Source organism: Cavia porcellus, unplaced genomic scaffold, assembly GCF_034190915.1.
Source record: "Cavia porcellus strain 051 isolate PalLab524CR breed Dunkin Hartley unplaced genomic scaffold, mCavPor4.1 scaffold_4, whole genome shotgun sequence".
In the NCBI taxonomy this organism is placed as follows: domain Eukaryota; kingdom Metazoa; phylum Chordata; class Mammalia; order Rodentia; family Caviidae; genus Cavia; species Cavia porcellus.
The window spans coordinates 51,107,326-51,128,777 of record NW_026947487.1 but is presented as its reverse complement, the minus strand read 5'-3'; the positions used below and the strand labels follow the sequence as shown (position 1 = coordinate 51,128,777).

The 21,452-nt window shown below is 45.8% G+C and overlaps 1 protein-coding gene across 2 annotated transcripts; it reads left to right on the top strand.

The window, feature by feature from the left end:
• The first annotated feature begins 1,642 nt into the window (after positions 1-1,642).
• On the top strand, positions 1,643-20,755 carry Arglu1 (arginine and glutamate rich 1). 2 transcript variants are annotated; one of them, XR_010046884.1, is made up of 4 exons: positions 1,643-2,241; positions 9,933-12,009; positions 12,436-12,519; positions 19,920-20,116. XR_010046884.1 is itself a non-coding variant. In XM_063247011.1 (4 exons), exons 1-4 carry the CDS (start codon positions 1,895-1,897, stop codon positions 20,082-20,084), a joined length of 822 nt encoding a protein of 273 aa, XP_063103081.1. In that variant the 5' UTR covers positions 1,647-1,894; the 3' UTR covers positions 20,085-20,755. The 2 variants fall into 2 exon arrangements, 1 of the variants encoding a protein (XP_063103081.1); XM_063247011.1 differs by having other exon boundaries at positions 1,647-2,241; positions 9,933-10,158; positions 19,920-20,755.
• Positions 20,756-21,452: the final 697 nt, after the last annotated feature.

The window sequence follows — 21,452 nt, the reverse complement described above, 5'->3', positions numbered from 1 at the left end:
AGAGCAGAACTGCTTACCTTGTGGCAACAGAGAGAGAGAGAAGGAGGGAAAGAGACTGGGAGGGAAAGGAGAAAGGGCTTGGGGATAAATATACCCTTCAAAGACACACCTTAGTGAACTGTTTCTTCCACAGAGGTCATAATTCCTAGGGTCTCCACCACCACTCAGGAGTTCATGAAGCTAACCCTAACCCTAAGCTAACCCTAACCCTAACCCTAACCCTAACCCTAACCCTAAGTGGGTTAATCCACTCATAAGGCCAGAGGCCCCATCTCCAAAAGCTGCTGCCTTTGTGAGGGAGCTTTCTACACACAAACTTAGGGAACTTTTAGGGTCCCACATAAGTCCCAATGGACTGGATCCCCATTCTTCTTTTTCCTGCTTTTTAGAAGTGTAATTCACAGTTATGTGATCTTCTATACAGAATGTGAAGTTATTTAATGAGTGCTACCATACACAGTCCCCAACATACCCGGGACTCTCCTAGGAGCCGCACTGTTTTTAATTTGACTTGGGAAGAACTGGCCTAGTTTTGATGGTGACTGCTTCCCTGAGAAAATAACCTCTCTGCTTTTCCATTCACTCAACCTTTTTCTGCAACTCAACCAAAGTTGATCATAAAGATATTACAACTTGATGAGGCTTATTCTTAAGTATTTTATGACTGTCGTTGCTATTGTGTATAAGGCTTTATTATTTCACTTAATAGGTTACACCTTGCTCAAAAGAAAGTTTCTGATTTTTCTTTCTTTTATTTACCTTGGGTGAAGCCTTTTAAGGAACTAAGTTTAAACAATGTCGGACCCCAGGTTTTCAGTGTTTCCTATTATGTGTGTGTGTGTGTGTGTGTGTGTGTGTGTGTGTGTGTGTGTGACTCACTACATAGTTTAGGGTGGCCTCAAATTCCTGGTGATCTTCCTGCCTCAGCCTCTCAAGTGCTGGGTCCTATCATCTGAAAATGTCAACAGTGCCTCTCTGGTGGGAGGGCTGGACACTGAACGTTTCCTGTAACATCTAGGACCCTGTTCTTTTCCTGGACCAAGCTCACGGGGGCTTGTGAGTCGTGTGTGCACCACCAGGTCTTTGCTCAGCCACCTACCAATTGTGTAAGCCTGGGCACTTGCTCAGTACCTCTGAACCTCAGGGTGCTCATCTCTAAAGTGGGGATCACGGTAGTTCTTAATTCAGAAAAGCCGTAAGCAAATGGAAGCACTCAGTGCATTACAAGGCCGACAGGAAGCATGAAAACACTTGCTGTACAGGTTATCTCCTGGGATCTTTCAAGCCACTTTGGAAATTCCTTTTTTCAAGGAAGGAAATCAAAGCTCCCTGAAGGAGGTGATCCACCCAGGGTGACTGGGATACATTAGGGATGGTGGAGCAAGACAGCGCCTCGAAAATAATGCACTCAATGAACTCCTCCCTAGACAGGATTTAAATCGCACTAAAAGGCGATAAACTTATTCTACCTGGCGCTGGCTTCGTACCGGAAGACACACGCCTCCTCCGAGCAAGGCCAACAGCCAACAGTTTCAGGTTTCCGGCAGAAAAGACGGAAAGAGCCGAGGGCGCTCGGATACGCTCGCCAATTTTCGGCCTCCTCCGTGAGGGGGCGGGACGCACGCTTCGGCACGTTCCGTGCAGGGCATTGTGGGAAGGGCGGCCGGTGCAGCCGCAGCTGCCATCTTAAGAGACTCCTTGCGTTACGGCCTTCCCGTCGGAGACGGCCTGCGCGGCGGCGGGAGCCCGCAGAGTGCCACAGAGAGGCAGACGGAGGGCAGCGCGCCTTCCTACAGCCTCGGCAAGCCAGCCAGCTAGCGCTCGGAGGCGGCGGCGGTGAGCGGTGCGCGCGTGAGGGGCCAGAGGCCGGCGTCGTCGGCGCGTCGCCGGAAGGATGGGCCGGTCGCGGAGCCGGAGCTCGTCGCGCTCCAAGCACGCCAAGAGCAGCAAGCACAACAAGAAGCGCAGCCGCTCCCGCTCGCGCTCGCGGGACAAGGAGCGCGTGCGAAAGCGCTCCAAGTCCCGGGAGAGCAAGCGCAACCGGCGGCGCGAGTCCCGCTCGCGCTCGCGCTCCACCAACGCGGCGGCGTCCCGGCGCGAGCGGGAGCGGGAGCGCGCCTCGTCCCCGCCCGACCGCATCGATATCTTCGGGCGCACGGTGAGCAAGCGCAGCAGCCTGGATGAGAAGCAGAAGCGCGAGGAGGAGGAGAAGAAGGCCGAGTTTGAGCGCCAGCGGAAGATGTGAGCCCGCGGAGCGGCGCGGGAGAGTGGGGGCGGGGCGGCGGGGACGCGTCGTGGCGTTGGGGGACAGTGGGGAGGGGTCGGGGTGCAGCGAAGTGGGTTCAGGGGGCAGCGGGTGGCATTGGGGGACAGCAGAGAGGGGTCAGGGGGGTAATAAAGACGCAAAGTGGCGTTGGGGGACAGCGGGGACGGGTCGGGGGCAGCGGGGACCCGGGGTGGCGTTGGGGGATACTGAGGAGGGCACGGTGGGCGCGCGGGGTGGGGTCGCAGGAGGCGCCGTTTGCAGGGCCCGGCCTGAGTCGCCGTGGTATGGCGGGCTTTCCCCAAGTTTGTAAAGCCCGGGCCGGTACAGAGCCACGAGGAGGCTGGAAGGGAAAATCGCGGAGCTGTAGCGGCAAAGTCTCGAGGCCAGAAAGCGATTTTGGCGCGAGAGCCTGGGGAGTCCCGGAAGTAGGGGAGGAGTCCGCGGTGCGAGCCGGGGAAGGCCCAGGAGGACCCGCGAGAGGTGGGGCGTGCACGCCGGCCCGCGTGGACTAGGGTAGGGAAAGCGGTGGGACCGGGACATGCGGAGCGCAGCTGGCCGGAGGCAGCCTTTTACCAAAGCCTAGATTTGGGGCAGGGGTCAAAGGCATTTCTTAGGTGGTCCACTCCCCGTAGGTTTTGCTTCTGTTTGTTCCTCTTAAAGTTGTGGCTGCTTTTTTTCCTTCTGACCTTTATTACCCTGTCTTTTTTGAGATGTGAAGAAACGAAACACGTCAGTATACAGTGTGTGATTAGTTTGACCGGTAAATTCACCTGTATGACCGTCGTCCCAGGCGGCCCCTTTTCTTTCTATTTGTGCTTTATATTTCTCTAGGAAGCAGGTGCATTCTTGTCTCTCTCTAGTATACTCGTGTGAAAGACACTTGAACATTTGCTTTCGTTTTTGTTTTGCATTTTCATGCAGAACTTTTATGTAGGCAAAATCAAGGGTCCTTATTTGAAATTCGGTTTGCAGAGAATCATGTGATTTTTTTTTTTTTTTTGAGTCACCTCTCAGATGATTTTACATTAGAGTAGGTATCTTACTAAATGAATCTCTGGATTTTAAATGTAGTTTTGTTGTGTTTTTACTTTGAGATTATGGCACACAGTGCTAGTACTCAGGCATTGTGTTACAGAAAGCCTCCTAGGGAAGTGGAGTTAAACAGTGCTAACTCTCTGTTTAAAACAGCAGTCTTCATATCTTTAGTGAATATTTGAGAAGTGCTCATAAGGCAGGAATGTTAGAGAACTTGCGCTTTTTCTGAAAGGAATTTGTGTGTGCAAAAATATCTGGGGGTTATAGTTTCCTGCAGTTGGGTTTGTATTATGTAATTTTCAGCACATCTTTTTTCCAAGCGTAGCTAAAATTACAGAGGAAACTGGAGCTGTTTTGCTGTCAACACTTCTTTAAAACCCTTGCAGCTTTGGCTTTTCCTATACTGGAGCTGTCACTGAAACGTGAAAACAAAGGTGAAGTAATTGTTTCTTGGTAAACCTTGAATTTTTTTTTTTTTTTTTTTTAAGGTCTAAGTTTTGGGTCTGGAAAAGGCAGATAAAGTCCTTTTCAATAGGGATGTGAAAAGTTGCCTAAGAGGACATTGACATAAATTCTTAATGTGAGAACAAAGGAGATCTCCAAAGAGTAACTACAGTACTCTGCTTCACTGGAAAGCTAAGAGGTGTAGGAAAAATGAAAGGCAACTTCAGCAAAGAAGATTGCAGGCATTTAGCAAGCTGCACATGGGCAGTAGAGATCTGTGATGCAGCTTGGAGAGTGGAGCAGTTAGGTGTTCTGAGCTGATGAGTAGATAGCAAGCATCTAGGAGACAGAACAGGGGCATGGGCACCTGCACCCTAAGTTCCTCCGCGTCATGCATGTGCTAGTGTGGTCTGAGGTGTTGGGAGGGATGCAGAGACAGTGATGGAAGGTTGGTTGAGGATGAGAAGTGGTTGTCTGCGCAGATACTGTTCGGTGTGGTTATTCAGCTAGTGGTCAGTACTAGTCACGGCGAGGCTAGAAATCATGGAGAGTTGTGTATCATGAAAAGGAGCTTCGGTTCCATTCTAGAAAACAGGAAAAGTTTCGAGCCAGTAAATTGCATGTCCTCCTTTTACGTTCTAAACTGATCCCACGTTCTAAACTGTGTTATAGGGTGGAAATTGAGAGGGTACTGTAAGTTGAGGCAGGGATATTAGGGGCAGTTAGCAAAAGACGTATTCAGGAAGCATGGGGCGTGTGAATTGTCAGACATAAGTGGAAATGTCATGTTGAGAGTGTGGCTCTCACAGCTCATCTGCCTTTCTCTTGCTGCTGTGCGCCTGTCCGTGGCTGCAGCCTTAGCTACTTGCTGAGGAGAGGTTGAGGGGGAGGCGCAGTGAGGGGCTTCCGTTTGGCACTCCCGTGGGGCCTGGTCTAGGGTTCCCTGAGCTCCTCTAAGTTGGTAATGGAGGGTTGAAGCCAGGCGAGGCAGCTTCAGTGTGTGGTTGAGACAGTGTATGACATGGTCCAGGCAGAGGATGAGGAGGGACCCGGTGAACCTTAACAGATGTGGGTCTTGGCCATGGGAAGTCCGTAGTGGGAGCAGAGGAGACATGGTAAGCGATTTGGTATTGGCTGTGCCTTCAAGAAGTCTAGAGGAAGATGGAGAAATGCAGTAAGAGAATAGTCATTTGTTGAGTTTAACCAACGGGGACTCTGTGGTACAGTTAGAGACCAGATTGGTTTGCTGCTTCAAATTCTGAGGCTTAAATAAATCACTTCTGAGCTTGTTTCTTAGCTGTGACATGGTGTACCTGTGTTGTGAAGGTTGGAGATTGAATGTTTGAAATACTTAGTAGGTAATAATGCATGGAGCTGGATTCAGTGACCGGATAGAGCTGTTCTTATCAAGGGAGGGTCCTGGTGGGCAGACACCTCATCTGTCCTGAGGAATGAGTGTAGAATGTAAGAAGGCAAGGCCGCCAGGGTAGCCACAGGGTAGATCCGTGGTCCTGAAGCATGCTTTTCCACTCTGCCAGAATCTGAGGTTGAAAGGAAGTGGTGCTTGGCATTCAGCGAGTCTCAGTGAGGTTATTTAATGTAGCTCACCTGCTGAACTTAATAGTTGTAGCCCTGGTACTGTAAGACAGTAGCAGTCCCCAACCTTTTGGATTCTAGAGCTAAGTTTTGTGGAAAAGTTTTCCCACAGGGCCGCGAGTCTTTTAGGATCAGAATCTCATGGAAGCTTACAGCCTAGATCCCTGACATGCACAATTCATGGGAGGTTCCTGTTCCTTTGAGACTCTTACTGCCCCTGCTGATCTGATGGGTGCAGCTCAGGCAGTGATGCCAGCCATGGGAAGCGGCAGTAGATGCAGGTGAAGCTTCCTTACACTCTTCGTGCTGTGCAGGCCTGTTCCTAATAAGAAAAGACCTGTGTCTGTCTCTGGGCCAGAGGTTAGGGACTCTGAGAAAGAAAGAGTCATTATTGAGTAGCTAATCCACATAGTTCTAAATTAAATTCAGAAGATAACCCTCTTGTTCCTGCAGTGTAGTGTGAGTCCCTCTTACCCTTTTCTACACCAGTATTTCCACTTTGTTTTGTGTGTTTTTGAGGTGATGTATAAAGGCTGTGTGAGCTGTTGGAGATGAAAATGACTTATGGCAAATCAAGAAAACATTACTGACCCAGTGACTTACTCTAACCTGTGACACAAAGGTCTGCCTGTCCTCCCTGTTTAACTGCAGGGCACATTAAGAGTACCTAAATTGAATGAGGTCTGTGCAGGTAATTCTTAGGAGATACATAAAAGGGCTCTGTATTAGCTAAGCTGCTTTGCTGTTGCTGGAACAGAATACCCAGCACCCATCATTTAAAGAGAGATATATTTTGATTCAGATTTTCAGTGGGTTCAGTACACACTCAAAGGCTGTGGAAGAAACAGTGGTTGAAGGAACATGCCAGAGGGAGACCTAATGGCCTCAGTTGTCAGACAGCACAATACAGGGGGAGCCAGAGAAAATCCACCTTTAAAGTCACACTGCCTCCACCAGGTGACTGGGCCTGCCTCTGTTGGACCTGCATGGGAAATTAAGACCTAGACTATAAAAGCTCATGGAGACGGCTGGTAACAGCTTGAGTCTAGGTGTCCCCCAAAAGCTTCATGTGATCATAGGTGGGGCTTGCTCAGAGGTGGCTGAATCTTGTGTGATGCTGGGGTTAAGGGTGAGCGGTTACTAAATCAGCCCACCTAATCCTGGTAGCCTAGAAGACTGAAAGGGGCAGAAAGAAGCTGTCAAGGTGTTTTGCTACCTTCTGCTCCCCATGAACTGTTTCTCCTCTGCAGCGCCTGTCTGCCAAGCCATCCTGCCTTGGAGCCAGCTGACTGGACTGAAACGTCTGCAGACTGCTCTAAATAAACCTTTCCTCCCTTAATTCTGGATGCCAGGTACCTTGTGTCAGCAAAAAAGAAAAATCAGGACCAAGAAGAGATTTTTGAGCAGCTTTGCTTTTTGGACTATATGTTATTGGAAGTAATGCTGTGAATCAGCAGCAGAGCACAGCATTCTGGCTGCTGTTGAGGACTTTGTGAATTTTTCTTTGTGCTTTTTACTAGCCCTTTTAGTAGTGTCCTCTTGCATTTCCCTGGCTGTCAGGTAAGGTAGTACAGTTAGTAGTCTGGAGTCTGCCAGTGTTTATAGTCACAGCTCTGCAGCATCAACAACTGCTTAGCTTCAGCTTCCTCATTCAGAATAAAAAATGAGAGGTCAGTACCCGCCTGGTAGAGGGATCTGGAGGTTAAATCCTGCCGCACTGTGTGAAGCGCTCCTGGGCACAGTGTGTGATGCCCCCAGGTACTAAGTCAGTACCTCTGATCTCGGATGGCAGACGGTTGATGGTGTGGTGCCGTTCCTAGAAGGAAGCCTGGTAGAATTGGAGTATTAGACTTAGCAGTCCCATGCAGTCTGCCCGGGTCCCACCCTTGCAGCTGACCTGCTGCACTCTTAACGGTTCACAGCAGATTATGACTAGTGTTTTTAAGATACCTGAATGTGGGAAAGATGGAGACCTGATGGTGCAGTACCAGGTCCATTGAAACACTGATGGTGTGTTCTGCAGCATGTGCTCTTGGCCGGTAACAGATTCTGCCAGGTGTGAAGAGGAGATTAAAGGATGCTGTGTGGCCATAGTTCTCTGCATGTGCAGGATTATATCCCGAGCCCAAGGATCACCACAGAGGTTCCACCTTGCAGTGCTTGTGGAAGATGGGGGTTACACCCAGGAGCTCAGCCTGGGTGTCACAGGAAGACATTTCTGCCAGGCTGTGCTGAAGGAGCAGGATGGAGGCCCTGCCGTCCCACTGTGCTCTGCCTTGGTGAGGTCATGGTAGGGAGGACGCAGGGGGCCGCCCGGTCCTGACAGTTGGCCAAGTTCGAGTCCCATGTGGTCCTTCCTTCCCTCCCTCTGCACTGACCAGGTCCAAGGAGAGGCGGCCTGCAGCCCTGTGCTGTTGTTTGGGGGCAGCCTGACAGGAGCCTGATGTGGCCTAGGTCCTTCCACCTTCATCACATTGCGAAGCGGGAGCTTCTCTGCTTACATGCTTACACTGGGCCTTGCCTTGTTTTTGCACCTAGTCTGTACTGGCTTGAGCAAAACTTTGGGATCCTGTGTCTTTTGAAAAATCAGTAGTGTTTCACTTAGTGTCGATAATTAAGAATTGCTTTGTAATATATTTGAGGTTTTAAATACTTTCTTTTAAACCTTCATTCTATTTACTGATTTCCAGAGTCAACTAGAAAATGTATGTGGATGGAAATATTAAGAAATAAAAAATATATGTATAGGTATGTGAGTGTGTGTGTGTGTGTGTGTGTGTGTGTACATATAAAAAGGAGTATGAAAAACTTAGATATACAAAAGAACAGTTTATTATTCTTATATACTCATAATCCAGATTCAGTCATTGAGAACCTTGCTTATTATTTATTCTTAGATACTCCGAGAAACCTTTTATATTGAAATTGGCATTCACTTCTCATTGAATGAAGTCCCTTAATTTCTTTGAATACGACTGTTTTATTTTTAGTGTTGTGGAACATGTGTGCTCTTCTGCTGAGCTTTGCTGTGGGTAAAAGACCTATTGTAATTACCCTAATCCTACATTTATGTAGAAGCAGCAAAATGAGCATAAGTCTTAGGCTCTCATATACCTTTTAAAAAGTTAGTTTTAGGAAAGAAATACTTTAAAAGAAGCAAGAGTCCTCAGGGTGTCCTCAGAGTGGGCATTGCAAATACCTAGGACCTTAAGGCAGAACAAGCGTTCTCTAGTGTCTGCTGCCTCCTTGTAGGGGCTGATGGATGCTGAACCAAGCAATGGTAGAGGGTGGATGAGGAACCGATGTGAATCAGTCGTTGAAGATAGTTTGGTGTTGGTCTGATATCACTGGAAACAAGTAATAGGGGTTGAGAATGAAAGTTCTTAGCGAAGATTGCATTGCCCCGAGACTAGAACTGAGTTGAGTTAGATTGAGATCTTTAAAGGTCACACAGCGGGTCTATTAGATATCAGTTGTAGACTGTCTTACATGTATGTCAAATCATTTATCAAAATTTGTAAACATTGCAAGTTTTATTTAGGTTGGTGGGTTTGTGAGAAGGTTGAGCTTTAATACATTGGCCTCTCAGAATTTAAATACACTGAGGAACTAGGGAGCATGAGTGCCTACCTGGCAGACGCAAGGTTGTGAGTTAGATTCCTGGTATAAAAAAGTTAAATATGCCGTAAGAGCCTCTGATTGATTCCTTCAGCACAAGTTATTGTCTTTGTGTGCTGCTGGACAGAAATATGATGTGAACACCATGCACAATTAGAGATTTTCTAGTAGCCACATCAAAAACCAGTAACATTAATTTTTAAGATTCTCAGTTTATCCTAAATAGTTGACAGTATTTGAGAGCTTGTGTTTGTCTCAGTAGCAGTCGTTAGATACACGAGGCTGGTGGCTGTTGCTGGTGTAGTGTGCAAGACTTGCAGGCTAGCATTTGATAAGTGCTAAGACTTTCAGCGCAGACTTTTGAGTAAGTTGCTTTTATAGTGTCACAGTGGGATTGAAGCAATTAAAACAGTACTATCATGCTTCACTAATGTTTGATAATATATTTTCACCTTTCTGCTTTTCCTCCCTCTAGAGATGCTTGTAGTTGGAGTCAGCTAGCAAAGGAGAAAAGTAGATGATAGACAGTTCCTCTATTCTTATTTAACACAGTAAATAAGTTAGCCTGCATTTTCAGTAAATGCTGCCCAGACTATGACTTCAGCATTCTGAGTCCCGCAAGTTTGTGTTCTATCTTTGCTTCCAGAGTAAAGGGGAAGTGAATGCAACCAAACTGCCAGCCAGGTGGGTAGCCTCCTGACTTGCTTGTAGGCCAGGCCTGACCTGGGTCACCCACATATCTTCACAGCTTGTCCTGGCATGGAGGGAGTTAGGAACAAAAGTGGGCTTGTTTCATATTTATAGTTCCTGAATAAAGCTTAGGCTCTGTGAATATACCTGTGTTTCTCTAACTAGAATATGATAGAGTTACCTAGATAAAGTGAGGTTCAGTGATTTGCCAGTCTTAAAGTGAGTGGTGGGTAATTCTTAGGTTTTTGAAATACCTAAGTCTCTCCTGTGCTCTGTTTGCTAGTCGGCAGCAAGAAATAGAAGAAAAACTCATCGAGGAAGAAACGGCGCGAAGAGTGGAAGAATTGGTGGCAAAAAGGGTAGAGGAAGAACTGGAGAAAAGGAAGGATGAAATTGAGCGAGAAGTTCTCCGAAGGGTGGAGGAAGCCAAGCGCATCATGGAAAAGCAGTTGCTCGAAGAACTCGAGCGACAGAGACAAGCTGAGCTTGCAGCCCAAAAAGCTAGAGAGGTAACGCTCGGTCGTTTGGAAAGTAGAGACAGTCCATGGCAAAACTTTCAGTGTCGGGTTGTGCCTCCTGCTCAGTTCAGAAAGAGATGGAATACAGACTATCGAATTCCTTTCTCATCTAAACTTACATTGCTGCGAAAGTTAATTTTCTAGCCTATTCAGACGTGCTGACTGATACGTAAAAGTTCCTTTCATAAAACGTATTCAAGGATACTTTTTTGATTTAATAGAACTGGCTTACACATTTGAGAAGTGTTTGAAACTTTTGCCATGGCTGCAGGACTTACATTCTTTTTGGGAGGGTGGGGGAGACAGGGAGTGGTAAAGGGAGAGAGTTACAACTCCACCTGTGGTTGTATATACTTTTCTGCTTATCACTCTGTCACCTAGACTGTGAGAGGCTTTGCCTTCAGTCAGAGCAAAAGCGCAGGGCCTAATACTGAGTGACAGCACCTGCTTCGGGTGAATAGGTTTTCTCACTCTACTCTTCTCTTCTCCTCCTTTCACTCCCTCCCCTCCCCAAACCCCGGCTCAGCACAGTGGACTAATTGTAGCGTTCTGCTCACGAGGCCCTCCATTCCTAATGTGTTTCAGGAATCTTTTTAGGAAACATGTCCAGAGCATTCGTCCACTTTTTTAGTGCCTACTAACAACTCCTTTTTTTCTCTAGAGAGTTATGAAGGAACAGGTTGTCCTTGTCTGGAGTCAAGCTAAACACATGATTTGTTTTGTCAGCAGCGGGAGCAGAAGTTGAAAATGTCTTTCTGTGAGACAGTAATTTGCTACTGAAGCTTTATGGCTTGCTCGCACTGATTACTCCGGGATCCTAGAGCTTGGTGAAAGTCACCAAGCCGCAAGGCGAATTCCGTAGAGCACTGAGTGTCCCACACCGTAGCTTGCGTGACGAATGTGAATCCCACTGGTGTGACACAGGAAATCGTGTAGTTAAATTCTCTAAACTGAAGTACTGACCTAATAAAATTGATGACTCATTGTCATTTTCCATTTCGGCATTACGGGGACAAGTTGACATATTAATCTCTTTGCTTCCCAGTAAGTTTAGCTTTTGAATTGTGTTTTCCCTTGTCCTGTCTTTAGATATATGTGTTGCCATTAATAGTGGATTCAGACTACACTATTTGAAAGTATGAAATTTTGAATTGCATCAGTGCTTTTAATACTGAGTTTTGGAGTAATTGTGCTATCTTGTAGCGAGTTATTAATCATAGTAAGATTTTTTTCTCTTCATTTGCTTTTTGTTTCGTATTAACAATTTTTTTTTTTCACACGGACACAACCCTCCTGACAGTCTTTCCAAATATTTAAATCATTTGACTATGTATGCTGTGATTCGAACACTGCCCAAATCATCAAGCAGTCTTCATATAGTTTGCATTATAAAATTTCATTAAATTCTCCAAGAAAAGCTAAATTTCGGAAGAGTTTTATTTCCTGACCATGCCTCCCCGGATTCCTGAACCTCAGGTCAGACCGTAGGTGACAGTTTGAGCTGCCTTTAGCAGTTGTCAACACCGAGTGCTAAGCCCACTTGTCCCCATGGAAGCAGCCCGTAGTTCCATGAAGTACGGATTACCATTTGTATTTTTCACTAACAGTAAATGTATTTTTCTTATTAATTGTTTGCCTTAGGAATGATGAATTACATTTTTTGTTCCTTCTTACCATAAACATCTGCATTCCTCAGCTCAGCCTTCCTTGTATGTTGTTCCTTTATAAATGGTTGAGCTGCCGATGCAGGTATTGCCAAGCTAACAGTACAAATCATTTTAAAGAGGAAGCTGGCGCGTATGGCAGCCGAGGAGCACACTCTGCAGGACACTGGACAAGACAGTAAATATTCAACTTTTAATGCTGATTAAAGGAGTATAGGTAAAGAATACGTAGGTATACATGATTGGTGAGACAAATATTCACTTTATTTATATTTTATATATTATTTTTTTAATTTGGTAAATACTATCCAGTTTTGTAGTTGTCCTTGTTGATTTGTGTGATATTAAAGTATTAGTAATAATTATCAGGAGACTATCACTAGGGAGGGTGTAGTCGGTTGCTGTTTGGACTGGGAGGGATAATTTAAATTTAGTGCTAGAAACCAATTTTAGTGACTGCGCAGTTTATCATTTGTCAGAGAGAAGGTAGCTGTATAGCTGCCCTTTAAGTCAGATCAAAAAGTTCAGAGAAAGATTAGTAAATATTGATGGATAACAATAAACAATGTATTTTTCTAACATCTTAACATGTCCTCCCCTTTAGGAGGAAGAACGGGCAAAACGTGAGGAGCTAGAACGAATTCTGGAAGAGAATAACCGAAAAATTGCAGAAGCACAGGCCAAGCTGGTGAGTAGGAACCTGTGTGAGGGCTTCTGCACTGATTAACTTTCTTCCAGCTGTATGACGCTGCTTCCTGTTTTATAATTTGACTTCTTTTAAAGCATTTAGGGACTTTGTATTTCAGGCCAGAAGGAGAATAGTTGAGTAGATTTTTAATGCTGATCTGGAGAGAATTCCCAAATTTGCAGTGGTTTAAAACAGGTTTTTGACCTCATTCTTCTTTCCTAACTTTTTTCTATTTGTTGTTGTTGTTTAATCGGTAATTGATGGGCAGTGTTGTATTTTGTGGTAGTTGTCATACCAAGCATTGGAGCAAGTGTACCAGAGTATAAACTGTTTTCTATTCCTACCTTATAACCTAACCATAAAGAGACTTTCATACTTACATAATAGAGATATAAAAGGGAGTATAGAGCAATTGAAAAGTTGTAATAACGAAGCCAGAGTGAGAATCTGTTTAAAAATAGGAAAACACCACTTCTGTTTTTCTGCCAACTGTATTTTTAGTGCTTCTAGTTTAGCATTTTAATGTAGAATATTTGATGTTATGAGGTGTTTGCATTTATGAGTCTGAATGTTTTTTGAAGCAGTCTCAGTCTGAAGAAAAAGAAAGCTAAAACTAAAGGACCATGTATATTGGTAATCCACAACACAGGACAAGATGAGTAGTATAAGAAAAAAAAATTTTTTTCTCAGTGAAGATGGTGCAGAGAGAGAGTACTTCAAAGTAAAACTGCAGCATACATCCAGACAGCAGGAAGATGGTCCGGGGTGATGGGACGGGGCATGGTGGGAGTGGTATTTAGTACCCAAGCCTGAAGACACGCCCTGGGACGTTCTTAGTTTTAGTCATCTGGAATATCTTGTTTGGCTAGAGCTAGTTGAGAATACAGCCCAAGAAAGTATTTGTTGCTTAGTCATTGCAGGAAGGAGTTAGGCCTGGAGAGTGAGCAGGTTGCAGACTTCTTACTTCTTAAGAAAACTCTGTGCCTGTGTTTGTAGATGGCAGAGAAAAAGATCGTGGCAGGTGCAGTGAATTGGCAGTGGGTCCCCCTGAGAGTGGGCTACAGGAGGACAGGAGATGTGTCCCCCAGTTGAGAAGATGACAGAGCAGAGTGAGAGCTGCAGAGCTGCACCCTGTCCATGGAATTGCAAGGCCCTGTTTGGGGGTCCCCTCCCCCATTGCAGGAGACAGCAAGGGTCTTTTGGAAGCCTCCGTGGGGCGTGGCCTTCTGAACCTTAGTTTGAGCCTGCTGTTCCTGATTCCAGACTGCATTGAATATAGCTTATACTGTTTTGAGCTGTAGATGTTGATGTGGGTTTGGGATTGGGTAGAAACAACCTGGAAGGATTTTGAGACACTGTAGAAAATGTGTATGTTGCTTTAAAAAAGGCTTGGTGGAAATACAAACTTCTGGTCAGGGCTCGAAAATAAATGGAAGACCTACTGTAATGGAAACAGAAGGAGGGTAGGTCCCAGTGCTGTGCAAGGCAGAATTAACTAGAAAGGAGTTTGTGTAAAACTCAAAGGCGCGTTGGGCTGCTTCGCCCCGGAGACTGGCGAGGAGACAGGCCATCCCGAGTGTGCCCAGGCTCCAGCTGTCGCATGGCATTTAGGCGGGCCTTGGCAGGAAGAGCGCTGGCAGGGCCAAGGGTGGGGATGATCTCAGGGAAATCGCGGGATCCCTCCTGTCCTGTGCTGTGCCCTGCTACAGCCCGCATGCGGATTCCTCTGCCCCAGTGTGTAGAATTGGCTGCCAGTGCTGGCATGGAGGGGACTGGTGCTGACACTGGGAGGCCCGGCTGTAAGGCCTCTGCCTATGCTGGTGCAGTATGAAGGCTCTTGCCAGGTGCTAAAACTGAGAGATTCCACGTCTTGATCATTTACCCAGTGGGTGGTATTTTGTTAGAGCAGTAGCAAATGTACTTAGAACCACGAAGTTTCTGAGACTGTCAGCAGAAATGCCACCACTGAGTCCTAACGGACACTGAGGGCATGGCGAAGGGAGGCTGTCAGACGCCTAAGAGTACTTGCCCTAGATGAGGGGAATAGGCTTGGGGCCAGGGTCTTCTCTGTGGAGTGATGTTTTTCACAGGCCACCTGCCAGGGGGAGAGGTGAAGGGCAGATGCAGGTCCTCTCCCCAGTTTCCCGGCAGCACCTGGGCTGCGCTGCTGGTGCTGTCACTGCCGTGAAGGGCTCTGTTCTAAGCCATCCAGCTCAGGGTGCTTCTGTGCAGCAAGTGGGGGAAGGCAGTGCACAGGAACGAGAGGAGGCTGCTAGTGTGCAGGACGGTGAGCTGGCACCGTGCTTGGGCTCTGATAGTGCTGTGTGTGTGTCAGCTGATCGCCTCGCCTTTGGGATGGAGGGGATGAGGGACAGATTCTCAGCCAGTGTCAGAGAGGCTTGTTCCTCTGTCAGGGTCAGTGTATTTAGTGCAGCAGCTTTACAGAATTCACTTTCTAGATGCCTGTCAGTGAATGCATTGAAGGACAGAATCTGGGAGCTGAGGAAGGCTGTCAAAGAGGGGCTTGCCATGCACAGAGCAGCAGTTCTCAGAAGCTGGAGAGGGCAGGCTATCAGTAAACTTGTGCAGCTTGGGTTGTGTCCGGGCAGTAGGAACGGCAAGCGACTGCGTATGACCAGAGCAGACAGACCCTCGGTGCAGCGCCGGAGATGAGCAGGTGTGTGGAGAAAAGGGAAGCGCACCGCAGGGCACGGCACTGAGGAGGGATGAGAGCTGTGCTTTTCAGGAACATAAAGGCTAAATGTGTGGGAGGTAGTGTGTGTCTCCTGCGGTGCAGCGGAATGGTGTGTCTGAGCTCGGAGCCCATGAGTTCTGCACGTAACACTGATGAGGTCAGTCATGAAATTCTGTTCGGGGAGGCCTTGAGACAGGATCTCATGTGGTTCTGGTCGGTCTCGAGCTCATGGTGGGGCATAGGCTGGCCTGGAACTTGCTGGGAATGCGGGTGTGCACCACTGTGCCCAGCTCAGAGTCACTCTTAATCACTTGTTGGCATGTGTGCTAACAAGAGTGTGATTAAAGTGAGAGGAGCAAGTGAGGACAGTCTCTTCATGGGGTAGCTAATGATCTTCCGCTCTGTCTTCTGGTATTGGGAATGTAAATCAGGACTGAGTTTTCCTGACTAGCACTGTGCTGCTGGGAGAACCCTAGCCCTGATAGTCTTGTGTGCACTTGGGACCACGTGTCCTGTGTAGGTAACTGCAGGCATTATTTGTTGCCACAGTGCAGGGTCCTTGTGTCTCTTTTTCAGGGTCAGGACTACAGCATCTCGTTTATTTTTTTATTTTCTTACTCATTTGATTAGCTGTAGAAAGGTATATAGTAATACAGTGTTTTTAAGTGGTAGAGTGGATCAGGATTTGTGTCTTGGGAGGTCTAAAATGCCAGAGGTCACATTTCTGAGGAGCAGTGTGAATCCTAGTTGGGTCATTTTTGTCCACATGTGGACTGCAGCAGTGTGTGTGTGTGTGTGTGTGTGTGTGTGTGTGTGTGTGTGTGTGTGTAAGTGGTGAGTGGGTCTCAGTGTCCTTACCTGAACATCAAGGGATGTTGGTGAAGGTCACAGACAGTTTAAGAGTGGTGTAAGTAATGTTACGGAAGACTGACTGAGGAACATCACCGGGAGAGGTGACCCAGCCTTTGTCTGTCTGCGGTAGCACACTTTGCTTGTGTCTCTTCCTTTGTACCTGTCACTCTTAGAAGTGGAGGCTGTCTTGGGTACAAGGACCAGCAAGGTCTGTCCTAATGAGTTTTTTCCTTGGTCTCTGCTATGTCTGCCACACAGTCCTATGGATCAGCTGAATATTTTACTCTCCTTTTTGTGAATATTTTTCTTCTGCCTCAATGTGAAATAAATGCAGAGAAGAAAACAGTGGATGTTTTCTGGCAAGCGTTTTGGTCAGGATGTAAACCACGATTTAGAAAACACCTAGCAAACAGGTATGGGGTTAAAGCCACAGGAGGATGGGGCTGGAGGTTTAGCTCAGCGGCATAAGTGCCTGCCTTGCAAGCAGGCAGTTGTGAGTTTGATCCCCGGTACCGATAAAAAGGAAAAAAAAGACCAAAAAAAAAAAAAAAACACAGGAGGATCCCCGGACCACCGTTTACAGCGGAGTGACTTGGGGTTTTGTGTTAAGGAGCCTCACCCTTCTAGGAGTGTGAGGCTAAGGCAGAGTGAGAGACATGTGCTTTTCTGTACAGGCAGAGATCTGCCTGCCTCCCTGGCTGCCTGTCTTGTGGTGTGAAGTGCTACAGAAGGATGTGGCATTCCGAACTGAGGCTTAACTGGGACAGGTGGACTGCTCCTGGCAGACGTACATGCAGTCTCACTTCAGTCTCCTGGGTTTGTGGCCGGGCTGAAAAGGACACTTGATTTTTTTAATAAATGTAATGAAAAGTAATTTCAGTGCAGTATAATTAGTATTTTGTGTTTTTGAAGAAGTTGCTTTATTTTAAATGTTGAACTCTTTGATTAGGTAATGTGATCTTAGGGTTGCATTTTTCCCCCCAAAATAAAAGTCTAGTTCCTCTCTTTTTTCCCCCATCTATCTACTGATTACTATTTTCCATATTTAGTTAGACATAAATGCATATTTTTGTTCTCATTTATTGCACAAAAGTCAATGATTTGTGGGGTTGGGTACTTTGCTTTTTTCACGGCAGTTGAGTCTTGCAGACTCAACTGTTGGAGAACATGGCCTCTCTCCACCACCACCACTCTGTTTTAAAGCAGCTGTATAGTAGTCTGTTTTAGAGATCTGTGATTCAGTCAGTGGGCAATTGAGAAGCATTTTTCTCCAATCCTCCTGTTACAAGTGCATTGCCATAAACAACCTTGGAAATATAGCCAGTGTTGTGTGTGTGCACGCTTTCCAGGACACTGCATAAAGTTAGGTTGTTGAGTAAAAAAGCAGTATATGTTCTGTTCTGTTCTGTTATTTTTGGTACCAGGGATCAAATGCATGACCTCGCGCTTACCAAGCAAGTGCTCGAGTTCCTGAGCTAAATCACTGGCCCCTCATAAAAGTGTTTTAAGAAGTGCAGTTTTAAAGCTGGTAGTGGTGGCTCACACCTGTAATCCCAGCACTTGGGATGCTAAGGCAGGAGGATTGTTGCGAATTTGAGACCAGCGTAGGCTACAAAGTGAGCTCAAGGCCAGCCTGAACTGCACAGGGAGACCCTGTCTCAAAAAGACAAAGAAAAAAAAAAAAGAAAAATGCAGTTTTAGTATTATCAAAGTATTGTTTATTCAGATAGCATATACTGTCACACACATTTTTGTCAGTGGGATTGGGTAAAATATGTACTCTTAATTTTAATGAAATTCCTCTGATGAATTGAGGTTGTAGTACTTAGTACTACTATTTCTTTTTCTGGTCCTTTCAGCCTCACTCCCCAGAGTTCTTCCCGCTTCCTTAGGGCTGGGTTGGATCAGGGAGACCGGCCTGAGCCTTCGTTGCATTGCAGCAGAGGCTTCCCAAGCACGCATATACACACACATGTGTGCACAAGCACAGAGAGCTCAGCTGTGTGCTCCAAGCTCTTGCCTCTGCATGTGGGGTTTATTGAAACTGGGTAAAGTAGTTAGCATATGAGTTTCCTGAGGATCAGAAGCATGTAATTATTTTGTGGTAGTTATTAGTGAAAAAAGTCTTACGGTCATGGCAGGTCACAGTGCCTTTTAATGGGCAACTAGGGTATCGGTGACAGGAAGGTAGCAGAGCCCCAGTCCTTTGGGAACTTGGGCCATTCTGTAGCTGGTGGGAGCCATGGGCGTGAGAGGGTCAGGAACGGCAAATCAGGCTGTCCTTACAGGATGCATTGAACGGCAGTGGAAACAGGAGAACTACTAGAGGGGTGCGCAGGGAGGGTGGTGGTGGAAATGGAAACAAACTCTGGAACAGGGAAAAGAGGAAGGAAGAAATCTCGAACTGCTGGCCTGTCGGGGAAGGAGTGGACAAGGCTGAGCTCAGAGTTTGGATGCAGAGAAAGGCGGCTGACTTCAGGACGGGCTGGCCCGGTACACCTCAGATTTCCAAGGGACACTGAACTGTCTGGGAGGTGGTATCCCCTGGCCAGTGGCACATGGGGCGCAGGAAGGAGGGCAGAGCTCTCTGCCAGTGGCACTCCTGCTTGCCTTGTCTCAGGTGGGCTTGGCTGCAGGGGATGCGCTGTGCCAGTGCTGCGTGTCCTCTGTGTGGCAGTCTGCCCACCACACCGTGTTCCTTGTTTTGCTGCCCGTGGAATGAACTCTAAGGTTTGTAATCCCCCTCAGCCCGAAGGCGTGAGCAGCAGTGGTCAGCCTTACAGAGACAAGGGCCTTGACGTTAGCTTACTGGCCATATTGAAGACAGCGTCGTTAGAGTGATGGAGTAACGGGTGTAGACTTTAACTTGGAATTGGAGAAGGGCTTGGAAGGCAGTCCAGAAGAGACAGCGAGTGCTTTAAAATCGCAATCGGAAAGCGGGAAGGGAGACAAATGTGATGGGTTAAAAACTCAAGGCTGAGAAAAGGTCGTCTTGGTAGTGGCCCTGTTTAGCTCAGGGGGCGTGGAGCCCTGGGAGTGTGTCCTGCATTGTAGGTGCGTAGCTTTGCTGTGGTCCTCTGCTGTCTTAGTGCACCCCAAGTTGTGCCACACTGTCACTCGCTGTTGCTTCATGTCCCTTAGCAGAAGAGGAGTTTCGTCTGGCTGAGAGTGAGGAAGTGAGTGTGGTATCTTTGGAAGGCAGGAAGGAGAAATGTGTCAAAGATAGAGTTCATGAGAATAGCCTGACCTCTCTTTATAAAGAGGTAAGACCTTCTGTGGAGAAACACAGGAAGGAAGTGGGTTGCTTAAGATACAAGGCGAGGGACTACCAGAATTAAAGGATCACTTGACATTAGGTAGCGTCTAGTCAGCTCAGGCAGGTGCTGCATGTTTTCTTTCCAGGGTGCTGGGTCTGGGTCTAAGGAATTTTTTGCTGGGTTGCATGAGGACAGCATAATGTAGCTCCAGTGGAAATTTTTCCTGTGAGGCTTGTGCCTCTTTCTAATTAGAAAGGTGTAATTGGTGGGTAACATGTGTGAATTAATCTGTGCCTTGGTTTATAACCACAATTTGTTAACCTGGTGACTGAAGGTAGAGGGACTCCGAGGCTAAACTCAAGGAATGAGTCATAGACGTGCACATTTTTGGAGTTTTGAGTTTTCCTACAATTTGTTAATTTATTATTCATAAAAATGTCGCAGAGTTACTAAGAATTCTTCCTAATTTCCTTGGTCTTTGGCACTCTGTCCAGCAGGCTGCTGTGCGTGGTCTCCTGCAAGCTCGCGTCCTAGCCCCAGTGCTAGCCGTCTTGGTGTGGAGATCCTGGAAACTTACTTTTCCTTTTCACTTTCAGGCTGAAGAACAGTTGAGAATTGTTGAAGAACAAAGAAAGATTCATGAGGAAAGGATGAAACTAGAGCAGGAACGACAGCGGCAACAAAAAGAAGAGCAAAAAATTATCCTGGGCAAGGGAAAGTCCAGGCCAAAACTGTCGTTCACATTAAAATCCCAGGATTAAATCGCAAACTCTGGACTTTTTACAAAGGAAAATGGAAGAACTTTGTATGGTAGCTTCATGTTGAAGTGGTTTTTTTGTTTGTTTTATTTTTTATTTTTTTTAAATTTGGAAAATCTGGAAAGTTAGCTTGTTCTAATAGGGGCTATGCTCTGCAATCCCTTTTACCCATAACTTCCGTTGTCAAACCCTTATCAGGTCATTGCTGTCCTCTAAAAAGTGATATATTTTTCACCTGTTTGGATTCTGTACTAGTGGTCTGCAGAAGAGATCACTCTGAAACTATAGATGGTCTGATAAGGTTTTTACTGATTCGCTCCGCTGACCTCAGAGTTCTATATACTCTGTGTAATACATCATAGTGCTGGTTCTGCTGACTTTTTGTTTTTTTATATATTTATAAAAAAATAAAAAGTTGGTAATTCCATTGGAAAATTCCCAGGTTATTACTGAACCTGTGTGGTGTATTGTTAACCAGTGTCCCTGTGATACTGTTGCTCTTGGTGTTCCTGATACAGGTAAGGAAACAGTTGGGTCAACTCTGAAAATACAGACGTATACAGTTCAGTATTGTCTCTGTTCAGTTTGTTTTTATTTCACTGACAAAAATCAAACCAGCATTCCCCATTGTGTAAATAAATGATTTTGCTGAATAAAGTCAAGTCTTAAATTCATATGTTTAAGCAATTTTTTTTCAAGTTCTGTTAAGTCTTAAGAGGGTTGTTTGCTTTTTGATGGTCAACAGTTTAGAATTCTATACCTCCTTTCATTTATAGTTCTAACAGGGCTTGTGTGTACATTAAATGTACTTATGGATTGGTGTTTGACTGCTAATTTTTCAAATACTTTTATGCCAATAGAGCAATTACAGTATCATGCATTACCTTTAAGAAAGATTAGCACCACCTAGAAAGTTTTTCAACTTGTGTCTGTTATAGAAAATAAATATTATAGCAACTTAAAAGATTAGAAAAATGCATTTAAGATTTTATAGAATATTAGACTGTTTTCAAATGAAGGTCATCAGAATTAGCTTTGTTCATCCAGAAAAGGCTAAGTAGTCAAACCACCTGTGCATGTTTATTTTTGGACAAACATTTAAACTTCCTATAGGTTTTTTCTTTCTGGTTTTTTTGGTTTTTTTGTTTTTGTTTTTGTTTTTGTGCATGTGAAATCTTAACCAATGATTCAGTTTTATACACTTGACTCTCCTTCTTCCTTATATTTAAGTCAGCTGGTATTAAAACCATTGGAGAAAGGGTAAGGCTAGAGTGCTTCCTGAGGTGTACAGATGGGAAAAGTTCCAGCATTTCTGAGAGGGCTGGATCCTTCTTTAAAATTGATAACATTTAGGTCAATGAGGTGACTAAA

What these genes read in the sequence shown, in the direction of transcription:
- Arglu1 (XM_063247011.1), top strand. Translation starts at nt 1,895, where the DNA reads ATGGGCCGGTCGCGGAGCCGGAGCTCGTCGCGCTCCAAGCACGCCAAG. An exon ending in TTTGAGCGCCAGCGGAAGAT is followed by an intron (nt 2,242 to 9,932) that starts GTGAGCCCGCGG and finishes TCTGTTTGCTAG; the next exon opens with TCGGCAGCAAGAAATAGAAG. An exon ending in CAGAAGCACAGGCCAAGCTG is followed by an intron (nt 12,520 to 19,919) that starts GTGAGTAGGAAC and finishes TTTCACTTTCAG; the next exon opens with GCTGAAGAACAGTTGAGAAT.